The 22,511-nt window shown below is 48.2% G+C and overlaps 1 protein-coding gene across 1 annotated transcript in view; it reads left to right on the forward strand.

The window, feature by feature from the left end:
* The window catches only part of LOC139382557 (platelet-derived growth factor D-like), an 82,920-nt gene that overhangs the window by 51,358 nt on the left and 9,051 nt on the right, over positions 1–22,511 (forward strand). Inside the window, exons 4-6 of the mRNA XM_071126665.1 lie at positions 8,082–8,135; positions 8,538–8,745; positions 18,355–18,569. Coding sequence (XP_070982766.1) covers positions 8,082–8,135; positions 8,538–8,745; positions 18,355–18,569 — 477 coding nt within the window. The remainder of the gene's footprint in view (positions 1–8,081; positions 8,136–8,537; positions 8,746–18,354; positions 18,570–22,511) is intronic.

Below are 22,511 nucleotides of genomic sequence, written 5' to 3' on the forward strand. Positions count from 1 at the left end.
ATTAGTTTGAAGATGTAATCCAGAGACAGGTGTTTTATACAACAGCCTCCTCTGTGTTCTCTCTTTGACCCCCTCTGCATATTTGCAATCAAATGCCAGAATGTTCTCCATCTCCTATCATACTCTGCTTCCACCGGGCATTCCACTGATTTCAAAACTCGGTCAACTGTTGATCGCTGTTTCAGAAGACTCTACAATGTCTGGTTCAATTACAATGTTTTTACCTACATTAGGGATTTCCTTGTCGTCTGATTCGTCAGATAGAGATAACAAGGCCCAATCGTTCTCCAGAAAGTGGAGAACATTAGCAACACTTTTTTGCAGTTCTTTGGAATATATTTTTAAGAAGTTGATTTAGAAAGGATGACCTACACATACTGAGCAGCTCATGTTATACAGAAGCATGCTACATGACAGACCAACCCAAACCCATCTCTCTGCATGTCAAGCCCATCCATTATCTCAGCCAATCATGGCTAGCGGGGAAGGTCTTTTTCTGTGGCTAAATCAACTAGGCTGGTAATATATATATTTTTTAAATCTTGGTATTTACAGATGGCATACGCGTTTGTAAAGACACTTGAAGGTTTACATGTTCCAGAGGGCATTTCTGCCTCAAAAAATGTTTACTTTCAAACGGCCTCTCCTGTGAAGTAGTGACGTGCGAAATACGCCTAGTTTCCTGAAACGAGTCACCAGTTACACCCCGTGTGTACGTGTTTGGTTGTGATTGTGTGAAACCAACACATTTCCCAGACAGGGAAGCTGCCGTTAGATTGGCCTCCCAGTACACATACACTTACCCAGACAGGGAAGCTGCCGTTAGATTGGCCTCCCCGTACACATACACTTACCCAGACAGGGAAGCTGCCGTTAGATTGGCCTCCCAGTACCCTCACACTTACCCAGACAGGGAAGCTGCCGTTAGATTGGCCTCCCAGTACACACTTTCCCAGACAGGGAAGCTGCCGTTAGATTGGCCTCCCAGTACACACACACTTACCCAGACAGGGAAGCCACTGTTAGATTGGCCTCCCAGTACCCTCACACTTACCCAGACAGGGAAGCTGCCGTTAGATTGGCCTCCCAGTACACACACTTACCCAGACAGGGAAGCTGCCGTTAGATTGGCCTCCCAGTACACACACACTTACCCAGACAGGGAAGCCACTGTTAGATTGGCCTCCCAGTACCCTCACACTTACCCAGACAGGGAAGCTGCCATTAGATTGGCCTCCCAGTACACACACTTACCCAGACAGGGAAGCTGCCGTTAGATTGGCCTCCCAGTACACACACACTTACCCAGACAGGGAAGCTGCCATTAGATTGGCCTCCCAGTACACACAATTACCCAGACAGGGAAGCTGCTGTTAGATTGGCCTCCCAGTACACACACACTTACCCAGACAGGGAAGCTGCCGTTAGATTGGCCTCCCAGTACACACACACTTACCCCTCTACCACCTCTAGGGCTGTGAGAGGCTTCATTTAACATCTCTAATTTGTTGTGCCCTGTTGTATAGATAAGATGGAGGGAGGAGGAGAGGAAGAGAGAGAAAGAGAGGGAAGGGAGAGAAAGGTAGAACAGGTGTCTCAGATCCTATCATGCTGACAGCCGATAACTCCTTCACAACAAAGAGAGGGGTGAGGAGAGCGAGCGTTATGAGAGAGTGTGAGTGGAGATTAAAACAATTACAGAGATGGAGAGAAACACAATGTAGAGTGTGAGAACAAGCAGGAACTAGACTATCAGTCATTCGTCATCACAACCACAATACAATCATTACATAACCATTACACAACCACAATACAACCATTACACAACCACAATACAACCATTACACAACCAAAAAAAACAACTATAACACAACCACAATATGATAAGATAACATATAGTTAATTAGTCCATATGTGATGGAAATGGGTCTTGAGCTTTAACCCGACCCCCCCCCGATACACACACAAGCACAACAACACGATGTAACATGACCATGGCTCTGACTGAATGCTGTAGTGCTGTTCTTAATTTCCTTAACAAGAGGAATCCTCTAGAGCATGTATTCCCAAACTGGGGTATGCGAACCCCCAGGGGTGCACCAAATAAAAATGTGATTATTATTCTTATTTTTTATTTATTTATTTCTCTTTTTTTTCATATTTTCAAACAGTACATTTATATTTTCCAACGGGGCTATATACATTTGGGTGAAGTTTTTTTTTCTTGCCTGAGTAGCCTCGTTTCACTGACCAAAAATCGAATTAAACCATCTAGTGTTCAGTGAAATAACAGCACAATGTCAAATACAAGCAGCCTAGTCAAATAATTAACATCCAATCACATTATCCGTTACTCTCTCGCAGGAATTCCACTAACGGTCCGTATGTAGCCAAATGTAGCTGCTGCTCATGTTGGTATCTGTACTGATGGCGCAAAAGCCATGATATATGGAGACATAGTGGAGTGGTAATGTGCGTGCAAGCAGTTGCTCCCGACACCACTTGGGTACACTGCAGCATCCACCGAGAGGCTCTTGCTGCCAAGGGAATGCCTGACAGCGTGAAAGATGTTTTGGACACTACAGTGAAAATGGTTAACTTTGTTAAAGCAAGGCCCCTGAACTCTCATATATTTTCTGCGCTATGTAACGATATGGGCAGCAACCATCTAACGCTTTTACAACATACAGAAGTGCGTTGGTTATTAAGGGGCAAAGTATTGACACGTTTTTTTAATTGAGAGACCTGCTTAAAGTTTGCTTTACTGACCATAATTTTCACTTGTCTGACTGCTTGCATGATGAGTTTCTCACACGACTGGCCTATCTGGGTGATGTTTTTTCTCGCCTGAACAACTATATTCATTGTGCTGGACAAAATTGAGACTCTGATTAAGAAATTGGAGCTCTTCTCTGTCTGCATTTTTGTTGTGTGCAAATGAACTCAAGTTTACAGACAATGTCAAATGTGATATAGTGAGTGAGTTGGGTGCACAATTACGCAGGTACGTTCCCGAAATGGATGACACAAACAACTGGATTCGTTATCCCTTTCATGCCCTGCCTCCAGTCCACTTATCGATATCTGAACAAGAGAGCCTCATCGAAATTACAACAAGTGGTTCTGTGAAAATTGAATTTAATCAGAAGCCATTGCTAGAAACCATCAAAGTAGACTGTGCCGGCCTCCCGGGTGGCACCGCTAACACTGCATCGCAGTGCTAGCGGTGCCACCAGAAACTCTGGGTTTGCGCCCAGGCTCTGTTGCAGCCGGCCACGACCGGGAGGTCCGTGGGGCGACGCACAATTGGCCTAGCATCGTCCGGGTTAGGGAGGGTTTGGCCGGTAGGGATATCCTTATCTCATCGCGCACTAGCGATCCTGTGGCAGGCCAGGCACAGTGCACACTAACCAGGTCGCCAGGTGCACTGTGTTTCCTTCGACACATTGGTGCGGCTGGCTTCCGGTTGGATGCGCGCTGTGTTAAGAAGCAGTGCGGCTTGGTTGGGTTGTGTTTCGGAGGACGCATGGCTTTCGACCTTCGTCTCTCCCGAGCCCGTACGGGAGTTGTAGCGATGAGACCAGATAGTAACTACTAACAATTGGATACCACGAAATTGGGGAGAAAAGGGGGTAAAATTCAACAAAAAAAAACACAAAAAAAAAGTAGACTGTGCCTTGACAAATTGCGCTGTTAAGACACTGATGCCCTTTGCAACCGTGTACCTATGTGAGAGTGGATTCTCGGCCCTCACTAGCATGAAAACTAAATACAGGCACAGACTGTGTAAGGAAAATGATTTAAAATGGAGACTCTCTCCAATACAACCCAACAGAGTTATGCAGAGTTATGTGCATCCTCTCAAGCACACCATTCTCATTAACCTGCGATGAGTTATTCACAATTTTCGATGAACAAATAAGGTTTTATATGTAAGATGGCTAAATAAAGAGCAAAATTATTGATTATTATTATTTGTGCCCTGGTCCTATAAGAGCTCTTTGTCACTTCCCACGAGCCGGGTTGTGACAAAAAACTCAAACTCATTCTTATGTTTAATAAATGTATCGTAGAGCATCTGTGTGGCAGACTTATAATGATAGCAAAAACCAATATTTGAGAGTGCGAATGGTATGAACTTTGAACTCTTATTCACTACAGAAGTGGTACCTCCTAGCCTTTGAGTTAGCAACAGCGGCTGCAAACTTGGGCTAGGAAAGAACAGACAGAGTGTCCCGTCTACCACACAACGATGTTACTACAACGTATTCAATTGACCACCAGAGACATTCTTCAAAGAACTCGGTTTGGCAACACGGCCTTCCATCTACCATCAACCTACCAAAGCACAACTCAGAGTAAATATTTATTGCATTTTCCTTTTCCAAATGGGCGGTAATTAAGAATGCATAAGATACTGTATTTACGATAGCACAGCTTCTCCCTTTGTCCCTCAGTCTTCCCTCAGTCTTCCCGCTCCTTCACTCAAACCCAGCCCCTTTTCTTTTGTGTAACAAGCTGTCATATCTGTTCCGCCAGCTAGGGACGTTTTCCTTTATGACGTAATTTCTAATCAAGTTATGATTTAATTATGTGTATGTGGAAATCTGTGTGATTAGTTAGGTATTTAGTAAATAAATAATTAAACCCAATTTTGTATTGCTGATTCAACTTGTTAGCCAGGGTTCGTGAAGATAACCAAGAATTTACAACTTTCAGATGAGACTGAATTAAGGTGACGATTAATATTGACTGTTATTGATGTCAAATATTACTAGGTCTTTTAGAGTTTATTCGGAGGGTAACAGCTCTATAAATATTATGTTGTTGTGCCCTGACTCTCTAGTTAATTACATTTACAGGATTAGCTCAATCAGGTAATATTAATTACGGAGAAAGGATTTTATAGAATAGCATGTCATATCACTTAATCCGGTATAGCCAAAGACACGACAATGGCAATATACCTTATTATGGCAATATCTGTTATTTTATAGTTTGTTTCATCCCGAAAGCACCGCTTCCCAAACCCTTCTAACCCTTTGACCATCTGAAACCTTTTCTACCCAGAAGGACCTAGTCTTGTCTGCCACGACTCTCCAGCTACCATTTAGGAAGACGTGGCTTCACGTCCCTGTTGGTTTACTCTCTAATGGCACTGTAAACTGTTATTCCTATTAAAAGTCCCAGGTGTGTGCAAGTGCATGTGGCCTTAACCCAGCTGTTCTCCTCTGAAGCACAGAACTGTGGGACAGTTTACTGAATCTGACTGCCTAATAAGGTCAGATGCTCACTCTGATACACATTTGGGGCTGCTGCAGTGGCCAAACACACACACACACACAATACTAATGTAAAAGACTCACAAAGAGGGAAGTCCACACACTCACTACCCCAGCTGTGTATGAGGTCAGAGGGGTTTCTGCACAGTGTGTATCTGTGGGTTGCATGCGAGAAACACAGAAGCTATAAAACAAAAGATTAGTCACTAAGCTTGGAAGTCATCTCTGATTTACGTATAACACACACACACACACACACACACACACACACACACACAAAGGCTCAAACATAATATAGACACACACACATAGCATGCATAAATACAGTATCAGACACACACACACACATATGCAGACTCATACATAACATGAACACAGACACACAGTACACATAGTCTTTGAAGTGGGTTCAGACTGCATGCTATGTAGATGTATAGAGTCACTTTGAACTTAATTTAACAGAGTGTTTAAGGTAAACCAGTTAACAGTGTCTGTGATGACCGCTCCTAGAACTGCTGTGTGTGTTTTTAGGAGAGCCATCACACAGAGCCATCACACAGCCGCAGTTGCACATCAGCACGGGGTGTGTTCACAAGTCACCTTTCACAACCAGTTGTGGGTAGTGGCTCTCCTCTACCTATAGCACCTCATCTATCTGAAGAGAAGAGGAATGCTGTCTGTGAACTCTTTTCAGCAGCTCTGTTGCAAACTCCTATTAACACAATGTGAAACAGATGGATGCTGACCACAGACAGACGTGTTCTGACCAGCTCCTGATCCCACCACCTGGGATTCCACCAGGGATTATCCTGATGTTCTGACAGGAGTTACCAGAATAACCCAAATACCCCTCCTTCTCCTTCCTTCCAAATACCACTCCCTCATTCTCTCTCTCTCTCCTTCCTTCCAAATACCACTCCCTCATTCTCTCTCTCTCCTTCCTTCCAAATACCACTCCCTCATTCTCTCTCTCTCTCCTTCCTTCCAAATACCACTCCCTCATTCTCTCTCTCTCCTTCCTTCCAAATACCACTCCCTCATTCTCTCTCTCTCTCCTTCCTTCCAAATACCACTCCCTCATTCTCTCTCTCTCCTTCCTTCCAAATACCACTCCCTCATTCTCTCTCTCACATTCCTTTCAAATACCAGTCCTTAATGATCTCTCTCTCCTTCCAAATACCACTCCTTAATGATCTCTCTCTCATTCCTTCCAAATACCACTCCCTCATTCTCTCTCCTTCCTTCCAAATACCACTCCTTAATGATCTCTCTCCTTCCTTCCAAATACCACTCCTTAATGATCTCTCCTTCCTTCCAAATACCACTCCCTCATTCTCTCTCTCTCCTTCCTTCCAAATACCACTCCTTAATGATCTCTCTCTCCTTCCTTCCAAATACCACTCCCTCATTCTCTCTCTCTCCTTCCTTCCAAATACCACTCCTTAATGATCTCTCCCTCCTTCCTTCCAAATACCACTCCCTCATTCTCTCTCCTTCCTTCCAAATACCACTCCTTAATGATCTCTCTCTCCTTCCTTCCAAATACCACTCCCTCATTCTCTCTCCTTCCTTCCAAATACCACTCCTTAATGATCTCTCTCTCTCCTTCCTTCCAAATACCACTCCCTCGTTCTCTCTCTCTCCTTCCTTCCAAATACCACTCCTTAATGATCTCTCCCTCCTTCCTTCCAAATACCACTCCTTAATGATCTCTCTCTCCTTCCAAATACCACTCCTTAATGATCTCTCTCTCCTTCCTTCCAAATACCAGTCCCTCATTTTCTCTCTCTCCTTCCTTCCAAATACCACTCCCTCATTCTCTCTCTCTCCTTCCTTCCAAATACCACTCCCTCATTCTCTCTCTCTCTCCTTCCTTCCAAATACCACTCCCTCATTCTCTCTCTCTTCTTCCTTCCAAATACCACTCCCTCTCTCTCTCCTTCCTTCCAAATACCACTCCCTCATTCTCTCTCTCACATTCCTTTCAAATACCACTCCTTAATGATCTCTCTCTCCTTCCAAATACCACTCCTTAATGATCTCTCTCTCCTTCCAAATACCACTCCCTCATTCTCTCTCCTTCCTTCCAAATACCACTCCCTCCTTCTCTCTCTCTCCTTCCAAATACCACTCCTTAATGATCTCTCTCTCATTCCTTCCAAATACCAGTCCCTCATTCTCTCTCCTTCCTTCCAAATACCACTCCTTAATGATCTCTCTCTCCTTCCTTCCAAATACCACTCCTTAATGATCTCTCTCTCCTTCCTTCCAAATACCACTCCCTCATTCTCTCTCTCCTTCCTTCCAAATACCACTCCTTAATGATCTCTCTCTCCTTCCTTCCAAATACCACTCCCTCATTCTCTCTCTCTCCTTCCTTCCAAATACCACTCCTTAATGATCTCTCTCTCCTTCCTTCCAAATACCACTCCCTCATTCTCTCTCCTTCCTTCCAAATACCACTCCTTAATGATCTCTCTCTCTCCTTCCTTCCAAATACCACTCCCTCATTCTCTCTCTCTCCTTCCTTCCAAATACCACTCCTTAATGATCTCTCCCTCCTTCCTTCCAAATACCACTCCTTAATGATCTCTCTCTCCTTCCAAATACCACTCCTTAATGATCTCTCTCTCCTTCCTTCCAAATACCACTCCTTAATGATCTCTCTCTCCTTCCTTCCAAATACCAGTCCCTCATTCTCTCTCTCTCCGTCCTTCCAAATACCACTCCCTCATTCTCTCTCTCTCTCCTTCCTTCCAAATACCACTCCTTCATTCTCTCTCTCCTTCCTTCCTCCAGGATAATTATCTTCCTACAGCATCCAGGACGAACTGGGAAGCTGTCACCCAGATGGTGAGTTAGACACACACACACACACACACACACACACACACACACACACACACTTACATGCTCAGGGTAAGAGAGGGACTGACCGGAGGTGAGTCTCATTAAGGCCCCTGGAGCCTCAGACCCCTGAGTCAGACCCTCTAACCCTCCTGATCAGCAGCGGGATAAACTTTTTGTCCCAGCATGGAGATCGAGAGCTCTAGTGCCCAAGCATTAGGCTGATTTAAAGGTCACGGTCACAGTTCAGGGCAGGTCAGATTCTGGTGCTGAGCAGTCCATAGACACGCACACATTTATGTCACGTTTACACACAGACACACACACAGACACACTAAAACTCTCAAAAAGACTAAAGAGGACCTTAAGTACCCCGCTCCAAACTTCTGGCCTCCCTCCCTCCTCCAGGATGATGCTCCGTCACTGTTGGCCCCAGTGGTGACTGATGTTCCTCTGACAGCAGCAGCATTGGACCAGACCATAGCAGCCTTCAACACAGTGGAGCAGCTCCTCCGCCACCTCAACCCTGACAGCTGGAGACAGGACCTGGACAGCTTGTACAGAGAGACAGCCATGTACAGACCCCGGGCCTACCAGCACAACAGACAGAACAAGAGTAATAACATACACAGGCGCACACACACACACACACACGCACACACAGGCACAGGCACACACACACACACACACACACAAAGAAAAGTAATTTCAAAGGAGAACATATTGTGGTCTGTTCTTCAGTGAAGGGAGACCTTGATAGCAAAGACTTCAGCCTTCCTCCTTCCCTCACACCAAGACTGTGTGTGAGTTTGTTAGTCAGCCAGTAGAAAACTTTCAAGGTGACCCTGGGGGAAATGAGAGAAGTTCAATATTCTCCCAGCTCTTATTGAGAGACTGGGGCTTGACGCCCAGCGTGTGTGAGGTTGGGGGTGGTGTGAGTGTGTGGTGGAGGGGAAGGTGTGAGTGTGGTGGAGGGGAAGGTGTGAGTGTGGTGGAGGGGAAGGAGTGAGTGTGTGGTGGAGGGGAAGGTGTGAGAGGATGGGAGTGGGGTGAATGTGTGGTGGAGGGGAAGGTGTGAGTGTGGTGGAGGGGAAGGTGTGAGTGTGGTGGATGGGAAGGTGTGTGAGGTTGGTTGTGGGTGAGTGTGTGGTGCAGGGGAAGGTGTGTGAGGTTGGGAGTGGGGTGAGTGTATGGTGGAGGGGAAGGTGTGCGTGTGTGGTGGAGGGGAAGGTGTGAGTGTGTGGGAGTTGGGTGAGTGTATGGTGGAGGGGAAGGTGTGAGTGTGTGGTGGAGGGGAAGGTGTGAGTGTGTGGTGGAGGGGAAGGTGTGAGTGTGGTGCAGGGGAAGGTGTGAGTGTGTGGTGGAGGGGAAGGTGTGTGAGGTTGGTTGTGGGTGAGTGTGTGGTGGAGGGGAAGGTGTGTGAGGTTGGGAGTGGGTGAGTGTGTGGTGGAGAGGAAGGTGTGAGTGTGTGGTGGAGGGGAAGGTGTCAGTGTGGTGGAGGGGAACGTGTGAGTGTGGTGGAGGGGAAGGTGTGAGTGTGTGGTGGAGGGGAAGGTGTGAGTGTGTGGTGGAGGGGAAGGTGTGAGTGTGGTGGAGGGGAAGGTGTGAGTGTGGTGGAGGGGAAGGTGTGAGTGTGTGGTGGAGGGGAAGGTGTGAGTGTGGTGGAGGGGAAGGTGTGAGTGTGGTGGAGGGGAAGGTGTGAGTGTGTGGTGGAGAGGAAGGTGTGAGTGTGTGGTGGAGAGGAAGGTGTGAGTGTGTGGTGGAGGGGATGGTGTGTGAGGTTGGGAGTGGGTGAGTGTGTGATGGAGGGGAAGGTGGGTGAGGTTGGGAGTGGGTGAGTGTGTGGTGGAGGGGAAGGTGTGTGAGTCTCAGTGTTGTGATGTTTCTGGTCCAGTCTGTTTAACACAGTCTCAGTGTTGTGATGTGTCTGGTCCAGTCTGTGTGTGCGTGTGTTGGGTTGATGTGTGGCATGTGTTGGGTTGATGTGTGTGTGTGTTGGGTTGATGTGTGTGCATGTGTTGGGTTGGGTTGACGGTGTGCGTGTGTTGGGTTGATGTGTGTGTGTGTTGGGTTGATGTGTGTGTGTGTGTGTTGGGTTGATGGTGTGTGTGTGTTGGGTTGGGTTGATGGTGTGCGTGTGTTGGGTTAATGGTGTGCGTGTGTTGGGTTGATGTGTGTTGGGTTGATGGTGTGCGTGTGTTGGGTTGGGTTGACGTGTGTGTTGGGTTGACGTGTGTGTTGGTCAGTGTGTGTGTGTTGATGTGTGTGTGTGTATTGGGTTGATGTGTGTTGGTTGATGGTGTTGGGTTGATGTGTGTTGGGTTGATGTGTGTTGGGTTGATGTGTGTTGGGTTGATGTGTGCGTGTGTTGGGTTGATGTGTGTTGGGTTGATGTGTGCGTGTGTTGGGTTGATGTGTGTTGGGTTGATGTGTGTTGGGTTGATGTGTGCGTGTGTTGGGTTGGGTTGACGTGTGTGTTGGGTTGATGTGTGCGTGTGTTGGGTTGGGTTGACGTGTGTGTTGGATTGATGTGTGTTGGGTTGATGTGTGCGTGTGTTTGGTTGATGGTGTGTGTTGGTTTGGGTTGACGTGTGTGTTGGGTTGACATGTATGTTGGGTTGACGTGTGTTGGGTTGACGTGTGTGTTGGTCAGTGTGTGTGTGTTGATGTGTGTGTGTGTGTTGGGTTGATGTGTGTTGGGTTGATGGTGTTGGGTTGATGTGTGTTGGGTTGATGTGTGCGTGTGTTGGGTTGATGTGTGTTGGGTTGATGTGTGCGTGTGTTGGGTTGATGTGTGTTGGGTTGATGTGTGCGTGTGTTGGGTTGGGTTGACGTGTGTGTTGGGTTGATGTGTGCGTGTGTTGGGTTGGGTTGACGTGTGTGTTGGATTGATGTGTGTTGGGTTGATGTGTGTGTTGGGTTGATGTGTGCGTGTGTTTGGTTGATGGTGTGTGTTGGGTTGGGTTGACGTGTGTGTTGGGTTGACATGTATGTTGGGTTGACGTGTGTTGGGTTGAAGTGTGTGTTGGTCAATGTGTGTGTGTTGGGTTGATGTGTGCGTGTGTTGGGTTGATGGTGTGCGTGTGTGTTGGGTTGATGGTGTGCGTGTGTGTTGGTTTGATGCTGTGCGCGTGTGTTGGGTTGGGTTGATGTGTGTTGGGTTGATGTGTGTTGGGTTGATGTGTGCGTGTGTTGGGTTGATGTGTGTTGGGTTGATGTGTGCGTGTGTTGGGTTGATGTGTGTTGGGTTGATGTGTGTTGGGTTGATGTGTGCGTGTGTTGGGTTGGGTTGACGTGTGTGTTGGGTTGATGTGTGCGTGTGTTGGGTTGGGTTGACGTGTGTGTTGGGTTGATGTGTGTGTTGGGTTGATGTGTGCGTGTGTTTGGTTGATGGTGTGTGTGTGTTGGGTTGATGTGTGTTGGGTTGATGGTGTGCGTGTGTTGGGTTGGGTTGATGTGTGTGTTGGGTTGACGTGTGTGTTGGGTTGACGTGTGTGTTGGGTTGACATGTGTGTTGGGTTGACGTGTGTGTTGGGTTGACGTGTGTGTTGGTCAATGTGTGTGTGTTGGTCAATGTGTGTGTGTTGGTCAATGTGTGTGTGTTGGTCAATGTGTGTGTGTTGGTCAATGTGTGTGTGTTGGGTTGATGTGTGCGTGTGTTGGGTTGATGTGTGTGTTGGGTTTGTGTGTGTTGGGTTGACGTGTGTGTGTTGGGTTGACGTGTGTGTGTTGGGTGTATTTGTGCGTGTGTTGGGTTGATGTGTGTTTGGTTGGGTTGATGTGTGCGTGTGTGTTGGGTTGATGTGTGTTGGGTTGATGTGTGTGTGTTGGGTTGATGGTGTGCGTGTGTTGGGTTGGGTTGATGGTGTGCGTGTGTTGGGTTGATGGTGTGCGTGGGTTGGGTTGATGGTGTGCGTGTGTTGGGTTGATGTGTGTTGGGTTGATGGTGTGCGTGTGTTGGGTGTGGTTGACGTGTGTGTTGGGTTGACGTGTGTGTTGGGTTGAAGTGTGTGTTGGTCAGTGTGTGTGTGTGGATGTGTGTGTGTGTTGGGTTGATGTGTGTTTGGTTGATGGTGTGCGTGTGTTGGGTTGATGGTGTGCGTGATGGGTTGGGTTGACATGTGTGTTGGGTTGACGTGTGTGTTGGGTTGACGTGTGTGTTGGGTTGACGTGTGTGGTGGGGTGAAGTGTGTGTTGGTGAATGTGTGTGTGTGTTGGGTTGATGTGTGCGTGTGTTGGGTTGATGGTGTGCGTGTGTGTTGGGTTGAGTTGATGTGTGTGTTGGGTTGATGTGTGTGTTGGGTTGACCTGTGTGTGTGTTGGGTTGACGTGTGTGTGTGTGTGTGTGTTGGGTTGATGTGTCTCCATACAGCTTGTGTGTGTGTGGACATCTGTGTTTGTGTAAAAGCTTATGTGTGTGTCTAGGGTTTGTAGTGGTAGGTTTTTGTTGTGTGTGTGTGTTGTAGCACTAGCAGGGTTTCTGCAGGTCTTTGATAGACCATACCACATCAGACTCTAATTGGAAATTCAACCTGTGCAGCCGAGCTGAAATGTTCCCGAGTCAGCACCTAGCTTTGTTTTCATTAACGCACACACACAGAAACACACACACAGAAACACACACACAGAAACACACACACAGAAACACACACACAGAAACACACACACAGAAACACACACACAGAAACACACACACAGAAACACACACACAGAAACACACACACAGAAACACACACACAGAAACACACACACAGAAACACACACACACAGAAACACACACACAGAAACACACACACAGAAACACACACACAGAAACACACACACAGAAACACACACACACAGAAACACACACACAGAAACACACACACAGAAACACACACACAGAAACACACACACACAGAAACACACACACACAGAAACACACACACAGAAACACACACACAGAAACACACACACACAGAAACACACACACAGAAACACACACACACAGAAACACACACACAGAAACACACACACAGACACACACACACAGAAACACACACACACAGAAACACACACACACAGAAACACACACACACAGAAACACACACACAGAAACACACACACAGAAACACACACACAGAAATACACACACACACAGAAACACACACACAGAAACACACACACACAGAAACACACACACAGAAACACACACACAGAAACACACACACAGAAACACACACACACAGAAACACACACACAGAAACACACACACAGAAACACACACACAGAAACACACACACAGAAACACACACACACAGAAACACACACACACAGAAACACACACACAGAAACACACACACAGAAACACACACACAGAAACACACACACAGAAACACACACACACAGAAACACACACACAGAAACACACACACAGAAACACACACACAGAAACACACACACAGAAACACACACACAGAAACACACACACAGAAACACACACACACAGAAACACACACACAGAAACACACACACAGAAACACACACACAGAAACACACACAGAAACACACACAGAAACACACACACAGAAACACACACACAGAAACACACACACAGAAACACACACACAGAAACACACACACAGAAACACACACACAGAAACACACACACACAGAAACACACACACACAGAAACACACACACAGACACACACACACAGAAACACACACACAGAAACACACACACACAGAAACACACACACACAGAAACACACACACAGAAACACACACACAGAAACACACACACAGAAACACACACACACAGAAACACACACACACAGAAACACACACACAGAAACACACACACAGAAACACACACAGAAACACACACAGAAACACACACAGAAACACACACACAGAAACACACACACAGAAACACACACACAGAAACACACACACAGAAACACACACACACAGAAACACACACACAGAAACACACACACAGAAACACACACACACAGAAACACACACACAGAAACACACACACAGAAACACACACACAGAAACACACACAGAAACACACACAGAAACACACACAGAAACACACACACAGAAACACACACACACAGAAACACACACAGAAACACACACAGAAACACACACAGAAACACACACACAGAAACACACACACAGAAACACACACAGAAACACACACAGAAACACACACAGAAACACACACACAGAAACACACACACAGAAACACACACACAGAAACACACACACAGAAACACACACACAGAAACACACACACAGAAACACACACACACAGAAACACACACACAGAAACACACACACAGAAACACACACACAGAAACACACACAGAAACACACACAGAAACACACACACAGAAACACACACACAGAAACACACACACACAGAAACACACACACACAGAAACACACACACAGAAACACACACACAGAAACACACACACAGAAACACACACAGAAACACACACAGAAACACACACAGAAACACACACACAGAAACACACACAGAAACACACACAGAAACACACACACAGAAACACACACACACAGAAACACACACACAGAAACACACACAGAAACACACACACAGAAACACACACAGAAACACACACAGAAACACACACAGAAACACACACAGAAACACACACAGAAACACACACACAGAAACACACACACAGAAACACACACACACAGAAACACACACACAGAAACACACACACAGAAACACACACAGAAACACACACAGAAACACACACACAGAAACACACACACAGAAACACACACAGAAACACACACACAGAAACACACACTCCCGTCTCTCACCTTTGTTTTCAATAAGAAGGTGTTGGGGGACAAACAATCTTTATTCCTCTCCTCAAGCCATGTAATCAAGGAACGCAAAGCTCAATCTCTCCCTGGTGTACAGAACCCAGTAACCCTGCTTACACACACTCACATTCAGACACACACACACACACACACATACAGACAATCTCTCTCACACACACACACACACACACACACACACACACACACACATTCAGACACATGCACATTCAGACACATGCACACACACACATTCAGACACACACAAACACACACACACACACACACACATTCAGACACATACACACATACAGTTGAAGTTGGAAGTTTACATACACCTTCGCCAAATACGTTTAAACTCAGTTTTTCACAATTCCTGACATTTAATCCTAGTAAAAATTCCCTGTCTCAGTTAGGATCAACACTTTATTTTAAGAATGTGAAATGTCAGAATAATAGTAGAGAGAATGATTTATTTCAGATTTTATTTATTTCATCACATTCCCAGAAGTTTACATAAACTCAAATTACTTTTTGGTAGCATTGCCTTTAATATTTTTTTTACTTGGGTCAAACGTTTCGGGTATTCCACAACCTTCCCACAATAAATTGGGTATTTCTGGTCCATTCCTCCTGACAGAGCTGGTGTTTCTGAGTCAGGTTTGTTGGCCTCCTTGCTCTTGCACACTTTTTCAGTTCTGCCAACAAATGTTCTATAGGATTGAGATCAGGGCTTTGTGATGGCAACTCCAATACCTTGACTTTGTTGTCCTTAATTTTGCCACAACTTAGGAATTTTGGAAGACCCGTTCAATATATCCACATAATTTATCTTCCTCATAATGCCATCTATTTTGTGAAGTGCACCAGTCCCTCCTGCACCAAAGCACCCCCACACAATATGATACTGCCACCACTGTGCTTTACAGTTGGGATGGTGTCCTTCGGCTTGCAAGCCTCCCCCTTTTTCCTCCAAACATAACGATGGTCATTATGGCCAAACTGTTCTATTCTTGTTTCATCATTGCAGAGGACATTTTTCCAAAAAGTACGAGATACTTTTGTACCTGTTCCCTCCAGCATCTGCACAAGGTCCTTTGCTGTTGTTCTGGGATTGATTTGCACTTTTCTCACCAAAGTACATTAATCTCTAGGAGACAGAACGCGTCTCCTTCCTGAGCGGTATGACGGCTGCGTGGTCCCATGGTGTTTATACTTACTTACTATTGTATTGCTCCCAAGGATGAACCAGACTTGTGGAGGTCTACAATTTTTCTTCTGAGGTCTTGGCTGATTTCCCATGATGTCAAGCAAAGAGGCACTGAGTTTGAAGGTAGGCCTTGAAATACATCCACAGGTACACCTCCAATTGACCAATTGACCAATTGACTCAAATGATGTCAATTAGCCAGAAGTCAATTAATCAGAAGCTTCTAAAGCCATGACATCATTTTCTGGAATTTTCGAAGCTGTTTAAAGGCACAGTCAACTTAGTGTATGTAAACTTCTGACCCACTGGAATTGTGATACAGTGAATTATAAATTAAATAATCTGTCTCTAAACAATTACATGTGTCATGCACGAAGTATATGTCCCAACCGACTTATAGCTTGTTTCCAAGAAATGTGTAAAGTGATTGAACATTGCGTTTTAACGACTCCAACCTAAGTGTATGTAAACTTCAACTGTAAATACATACATACATACACAGACACAAACTCACACACACATACAGACACAGACACACACACACACACACACACACACACACACACACACACACACACACACACACACACACACACACACACACACACACACAGAGACACATATATATACACATTGACACTCACACAGACACACTCAGACACACATACAGACACACACACACACACACACACACACACACAGAGACACACATACACACACACATTCAGACACAGACACACATTCAGACACAGACACACACATACAAACAAGCACACACACACACACACGTGTTCACAAACACGCATCTATACACACACACTATTCATTTTCTCTGGAGTGTTGGAGTGGCATACAAATTCTGTTTGGAGCGCTCTCTCAGAGCCAGTATCACAGCAGAGTTCCACACCACTGCCTTTCATAGATTACACCGCTTCTCCTAGAACACTGACACCCCTACACACACACCCCTACACACACACACAAACTCACGTCCCCTGCCCTGTTATGCAGCATTAGGACAGTATAGGGTCTGTCAGCTCGTTAAGAACATCAATCTGTGGAGCATAGAGCTGACGTCTCAACCGCCACGTCCGTCCAGGTACGCAGGACGCCAGGAGATGTCTTCAAAACTCTCCACTAGGGGCAGCGGTGGGCGCTATTACCATCAAGTAGGCTTGCGGCTTGCTAGGGTGTTGAGGACGGGGATAGCTGTTGGAAGCCGCAAGGTCCAGCTCTGAGGGTCCTGTGTTCAATCCCACACACACACACACACACACACACACCCCTCTCTCTCTTCTCTGTTCTTCCCATATTCCTTATTATTTGTATGTATTCCTGGTCTGGTCCGGCAGCTGAAAATGCCTCAGTGCTAGAAAATATATACTTTATATACAGTTAAAGCACCAAACCTGCTAATCAATTGAACCACTTAAATGAAACTATAATCAAGATTAATTTATATTGAACAATTAGTGTCTTGATTATCCATGTCATTGAGATTCCCACCCACCTTCCATCCTCCCCGCTCTATTCTCCCCATCCCCTTCACTTTCAGTTAAATTCATTTACATTCACTTAGTTGAAATAAAACATTGTTGTCAAGACTGTTAATTCAAAGGTATTAACTGTGAATACAAATTGCAATCAGCAATCAATGATGTTCTTCCCCCCTTTCTCTCCCTCTCTCCCCCCTTCTCTCTCTCCCCCCCTCCCTCCCTTCTCTCCCCCTCTCTCTCCCTTCCTTCCCTCCCTCTCTCTCTCTCTCTCTCTCTCTCTCTCTCTCTCTGCCTCCCCTCTCTCCCCCTCTCTCTCTCCCCCCTCTCTCCCCCTCTCTCTCTCCCCCCTCCCCTCTCTCTCTCTCTCCCGCCGTCCTTCTCTCCCTCTCCCCCCTCCCCCCTCTCTCTCTCCCTCCCTCCTTCTCTCCCTCCGTCTCTCCCTCCCTCACCCCTTCTCTCTCCCCCTCCTTCCCTTCTCTCCCCCCTCTCTCCCCCCTCCCCCTCTCTCTCTCCTTCCTTCCCTCTCTCTCTCTCTCCCTCCCCCTTCTCTCCCTCCCCTCTCTCCCCCTCTCTCTCCCTCCCACCCCCCTCTCTCTCTCCCTCCCACCCCCCTCTCTCTCTCTCTCTGTCCCTCTCTCTCTCTCCCCCCCCCCCCCTCTTCATAGTTGACCTGGACCGTCTGTATGATGACGTGAAGCACTACAGCTGTACACCTCGGAACTACTCTGTCAACCTGAGGGAGGAGCTGAGGGCCACCAACGCCGTGTTCTTCCCACGATGCCTACTGGTGCAGCGCTGTGGGGGGAACTGTGCCTGTGGTACAGACAACTGGAACGGCTGTACCTGCAGCCCGGCCAAGACCAGTGACAAACTACACGAGGTACACACACCATGCCCTGTTATGTAGCATTAGGAATGGCTGTGGTACGGCTGGACCTGTACCTGCAGTTGTACCCGTAGCCGTACCTGCAGCTGTGCCTGCACCTGTACCCGTAGCCGTACCTGCAGCTGTGCCTGCACCTGTACCCGTAGCCGTACCTGCAGCTGTGCCTGCGCCTGTACCCGTAGCCGTACCTGCAGCTGTGCCTGCACCTGTACCCATAGCCGTACCTGCAGCTGTGCCTGCACCTGTACCCGTAGCCGTACCTGCAGCTGTGCCTGCACCTGTACCCGTAGCCGTACCTGCAGCTGTGCCTGCACCTATACCCATAGCCGTACCTGGAGCCCGGCCAAGACCAGTGACAAACTACACACACCATGCCCTGTTATGTAGCATTAGGAATGGCTGTGGTACGGCTGTACCTGTACCTGCAGCCGTACCTGTAGCCGTACCTGTAGCCGTACCTGTAGCTGTACCTGTACCTGTAGCCGTACCTGTAGCCGTACCTGTAGCCGTACCTGTAGCCGTACCTGTAGCCGTACCTGTAGCCGTACCTGTACCTGCAGCTGTACCTGTACCTGTAGCCGTACCTGCAGCTGTGCCCATACCTGTAGCCGTACCCATACCTGTAGCCGTACCTGCAGCTGTACCTGTACCTGCATCTATACCTGTACCTGCAGCTGTGCCTGCAGCTGTACCTGTACCTGCAGCTATACTTGTACCTGCAGCTGTGCCTGCACCTGTACCTGTACCTGCAGCTGTGCCTGCACCTGTACCTGCAGCTGTACCTGTATTTGTACATGCAGCTGTACCTGTACCTGCAGCTGTACCTGTACTTGTACCTGCACCAGCACCTGTACCTGCAGCTGTGCCTGCATCTGTACCTGCAGTTATACCTGTACCTGCAGCTGTGCCTGTACCTGTACCTGCAGCTGTGCCTGCACCTGTACCTGCAGATATACCTGTACCTGCAGCTGTGCCTGCATCTGTACCTGCAGCTGTGCCTGTACCTGTACCTGCAGCTGTGCCTCTACCTGTACCTGCAGCTGTGCCTGCACCTGTACCTGCAGCTATACCTGTACCAGCAGCTGTGCCTGTACCTGCAGCTGTACCTGTACCCACAGCTGTGCCTGTACCTGTACCTGCAGCTGTGCCTCTACCTGTACCTGCAGCTGTGCCTGCACCTGTACCTGCAGCTGTGCCTGTACCTGTACCTGCAGCTGTGCCTGCATCTGTACCTGCAGCTGTGCCTGCACCTGTACCTGCAGATATACCTGTAACTGTAGCTGTGCCTGCACCTGTACCTGCAGCTATACCTGTACCTGCAGCTGTGCCTGCACCTGTACTTGCAGCTGTACCTGCACCTGTACCTGCAGCTGTACCTGTACTTGTACGTGCAGCTGTACCTGTACCTGTACTTGTACCTAAAGCTGTACCTGTACTTGTACCTGCAGCTGTACCTGCACCTGTACCTGCAGCTGTACCTGCACCTGTACCTGCAGCTATACCTGTACCTGCAGCTGTGCCTGTACCTGCAGCTATACCTGTACCTGCAGCTGTGCCTGCAGCTGTACCTGCAGCTATACCTGTACCTGCAGCTGTGCCTGCACCTGTACCTGTACCTGCAGCTGTGCCTGCACCTGTACCTGCAGCTGTACCTGTATTTGTACATGCCGCTGTACCTGCACCAGCACCTGTACCTGCAGCTGTGCCTGCACCTGTACCAGCAGCTATACCTGTACCTGCAGCTGTGCCTGTATCTGTACCTGCAGCTGTGCCTCTACCTGTACCTGCAGCTGTGCCTGCACCTGTACCTGCAGCTGTGCCTGTACCTGCAGCTGTGCCTGTACCTGTACCTGCAGCTGTGCCTGCATCTGTACCTGCAGCTGTGCCTGCACCTGTACCTGCAGATATACCTGTAACTGTAGCTGTGCCTGCACCTGTACCTGCAGCTATACCTGTACCTGCAGCTGTACCTGCAGCTGTACCTGCACCTGTACCTGCAGCTGTACCTGTACTTGTACGTGCAGCTGTGCCTGTACTTGTACCTAAAGCTGTACCTGTACTTGTACCTGCAGCTGTACCTGCACCTGTACCTGCAGCTGTACCTGCACCTGTACCTGCAGCTATACCTGTACCTGCAGCTGTGCCTGTACCTACAGCTATACCTGTAACTGCAGCTGTGCCTGTACCTGCAGCTGTGCCTGTACCTGTACCTGCATCTATACCTGTACCTGCAGCTGTGCCTGCAGCTGTACCTGTACCTGCAGCTATACCTGTACCTGCAGCTGTGCCTGCACCTGTACCTGTACCTGCAGCTGTGCCTGCACCTGTACCTGCAGCTGTACCTGTATTTGTACATGCAGCTGTACCTGCACCAGCACCTGTACCTGCAGCTGTGCCTGCACCTGTACCTGCAGCTATACCTCTACCTGCAGCTGTGCCTGTACCTGTACCTGCAGCTGTGCCTGCACCTGTACCTGCAGATATACCTGTACCTGCAGCTGTGCCTGCATCTGTACCTGCAGCTGTGCCTGTACCTGTACCTGCAGCTGTGCCTCTACCTGTACCTGCAGCTGTGCCTGCACCTGTGCCTGCAGCTATACCTGTACCTGCAGCTGTGCCTGTACCTGTACCTGCAGCTGTGCCTGTACCTGCAGATATACCTGTAACTGCAGCTGTGCCTGCACCTGTACCTGCAGTTGTGCCTGCACCTGTACCTGCAGCTGTGCCTGCAACTGTACCTGCAGCTGTGCCTGCAGCTGTACCTGCAGCTGTACCTGCACCTGTACCTGCAGCTGTACCTGTACCTGCAGCTATTCCTGCCTCTGTACCTGCAGCTGTACCTGCACCTGTACCTGCACCTGCACCTTCACCTGTACCTGCAGCTGTACCTGCACCTGTCCCTGCAGCTGTACCTGCACCTGCTCCTGTACCTGCACCTGCAGCTGTACCTGTACCTGCAGCTGTACCTGTAGCCGTAACTGTAGCCGTACCTGTACCTGCAGCCGTACCTGCAGCTGTACCTGTACCTGCAGCTGTACCTGTAGCCGTACCTGCAGCTGTGCCTGCACCTGTACCTGCAGCTGTACCTGTACCTGCAGCTGTACCCGTACCTGTAGCCGTACCTGCAGCTGTACCTGCAGCTGTGCCCGTACCTGCAGCTGTACCTGTACCTGCAGCTGTACCCGTACCTGTAGCCGTACCTGCAGTTGTGACTGCACCTGTACCTGCAGCTATACCTGCCTCTGTACCTGCAGCTGTACCTGCAGCTGTACTTGCACCTTCACCTGTACCTGCAGCTGTACCTGCAGCTGTGCCTGCAGCTGTACCTGCAGCTGTACCTGCAGCTGTGCCTCTAATTGTACCTGCAGCTGTGCCTGCACCTGTACCTGCAGCTGTGCCTGTACCTGCAGCTGTGCCTGTACCTGCAGCTGTGCCTGCATCTGTACCTGCAGCTGTGCCTGCATCTGTACCTGCAGCTGTGCCTGCAGCTGTGCCTGCACCTGTACCTGCAGCTGTACCTGTACCTGCAGCTGTACCCGTACCTGTAGCCGTACCTGCAGCTGTACCTGTACCTGCAGCTGTGCCCGTACCTGCAGCCGTACCTGTACCTGCAGCTGTACCCGTACCTGTAGCCGTACCTGCAGTTGTGACTGCACCTGTACCTGCAGCTGTACCTGCAGCTGTACCTGCAGCTGTACCTGTACCTGCAGCTATACCTGCAGCTATACCTGCCTCTGTACCTGCAGCTGTACCTGCAGCTGTACCCGTACCTGTAGCCGTACCTGCAGTTGTGACTGCACCTGTACCTGCAGCTGTACCTGCAGCTGTGCCTGCAGCTGTACCTGCAGCTGTGCCTGCAGCTGTACCTGTACCTGCAGCTATACCTGTACCTGCAGCTGTGCCTGCACCTGTACCTGTACCTGCTGCTGTGCCTGC

This window comes from Oncorhynchus clarkii, chromosome 24, assembly GCF_045791955.1.
Source record: "Oncorhynchus clarkii lewisi isolate Uvic-CL-2024 chromosome 24, UVic_Ocla_1.0, whole genome shotgun sequence".
Taxonomy (NCBI): Eukaryota; Metazoa; Chordata; class Actinopteri; order Salmoniformes; family Salmonidae; genus Oncorhynchus; species Oncorhynchus clarkii.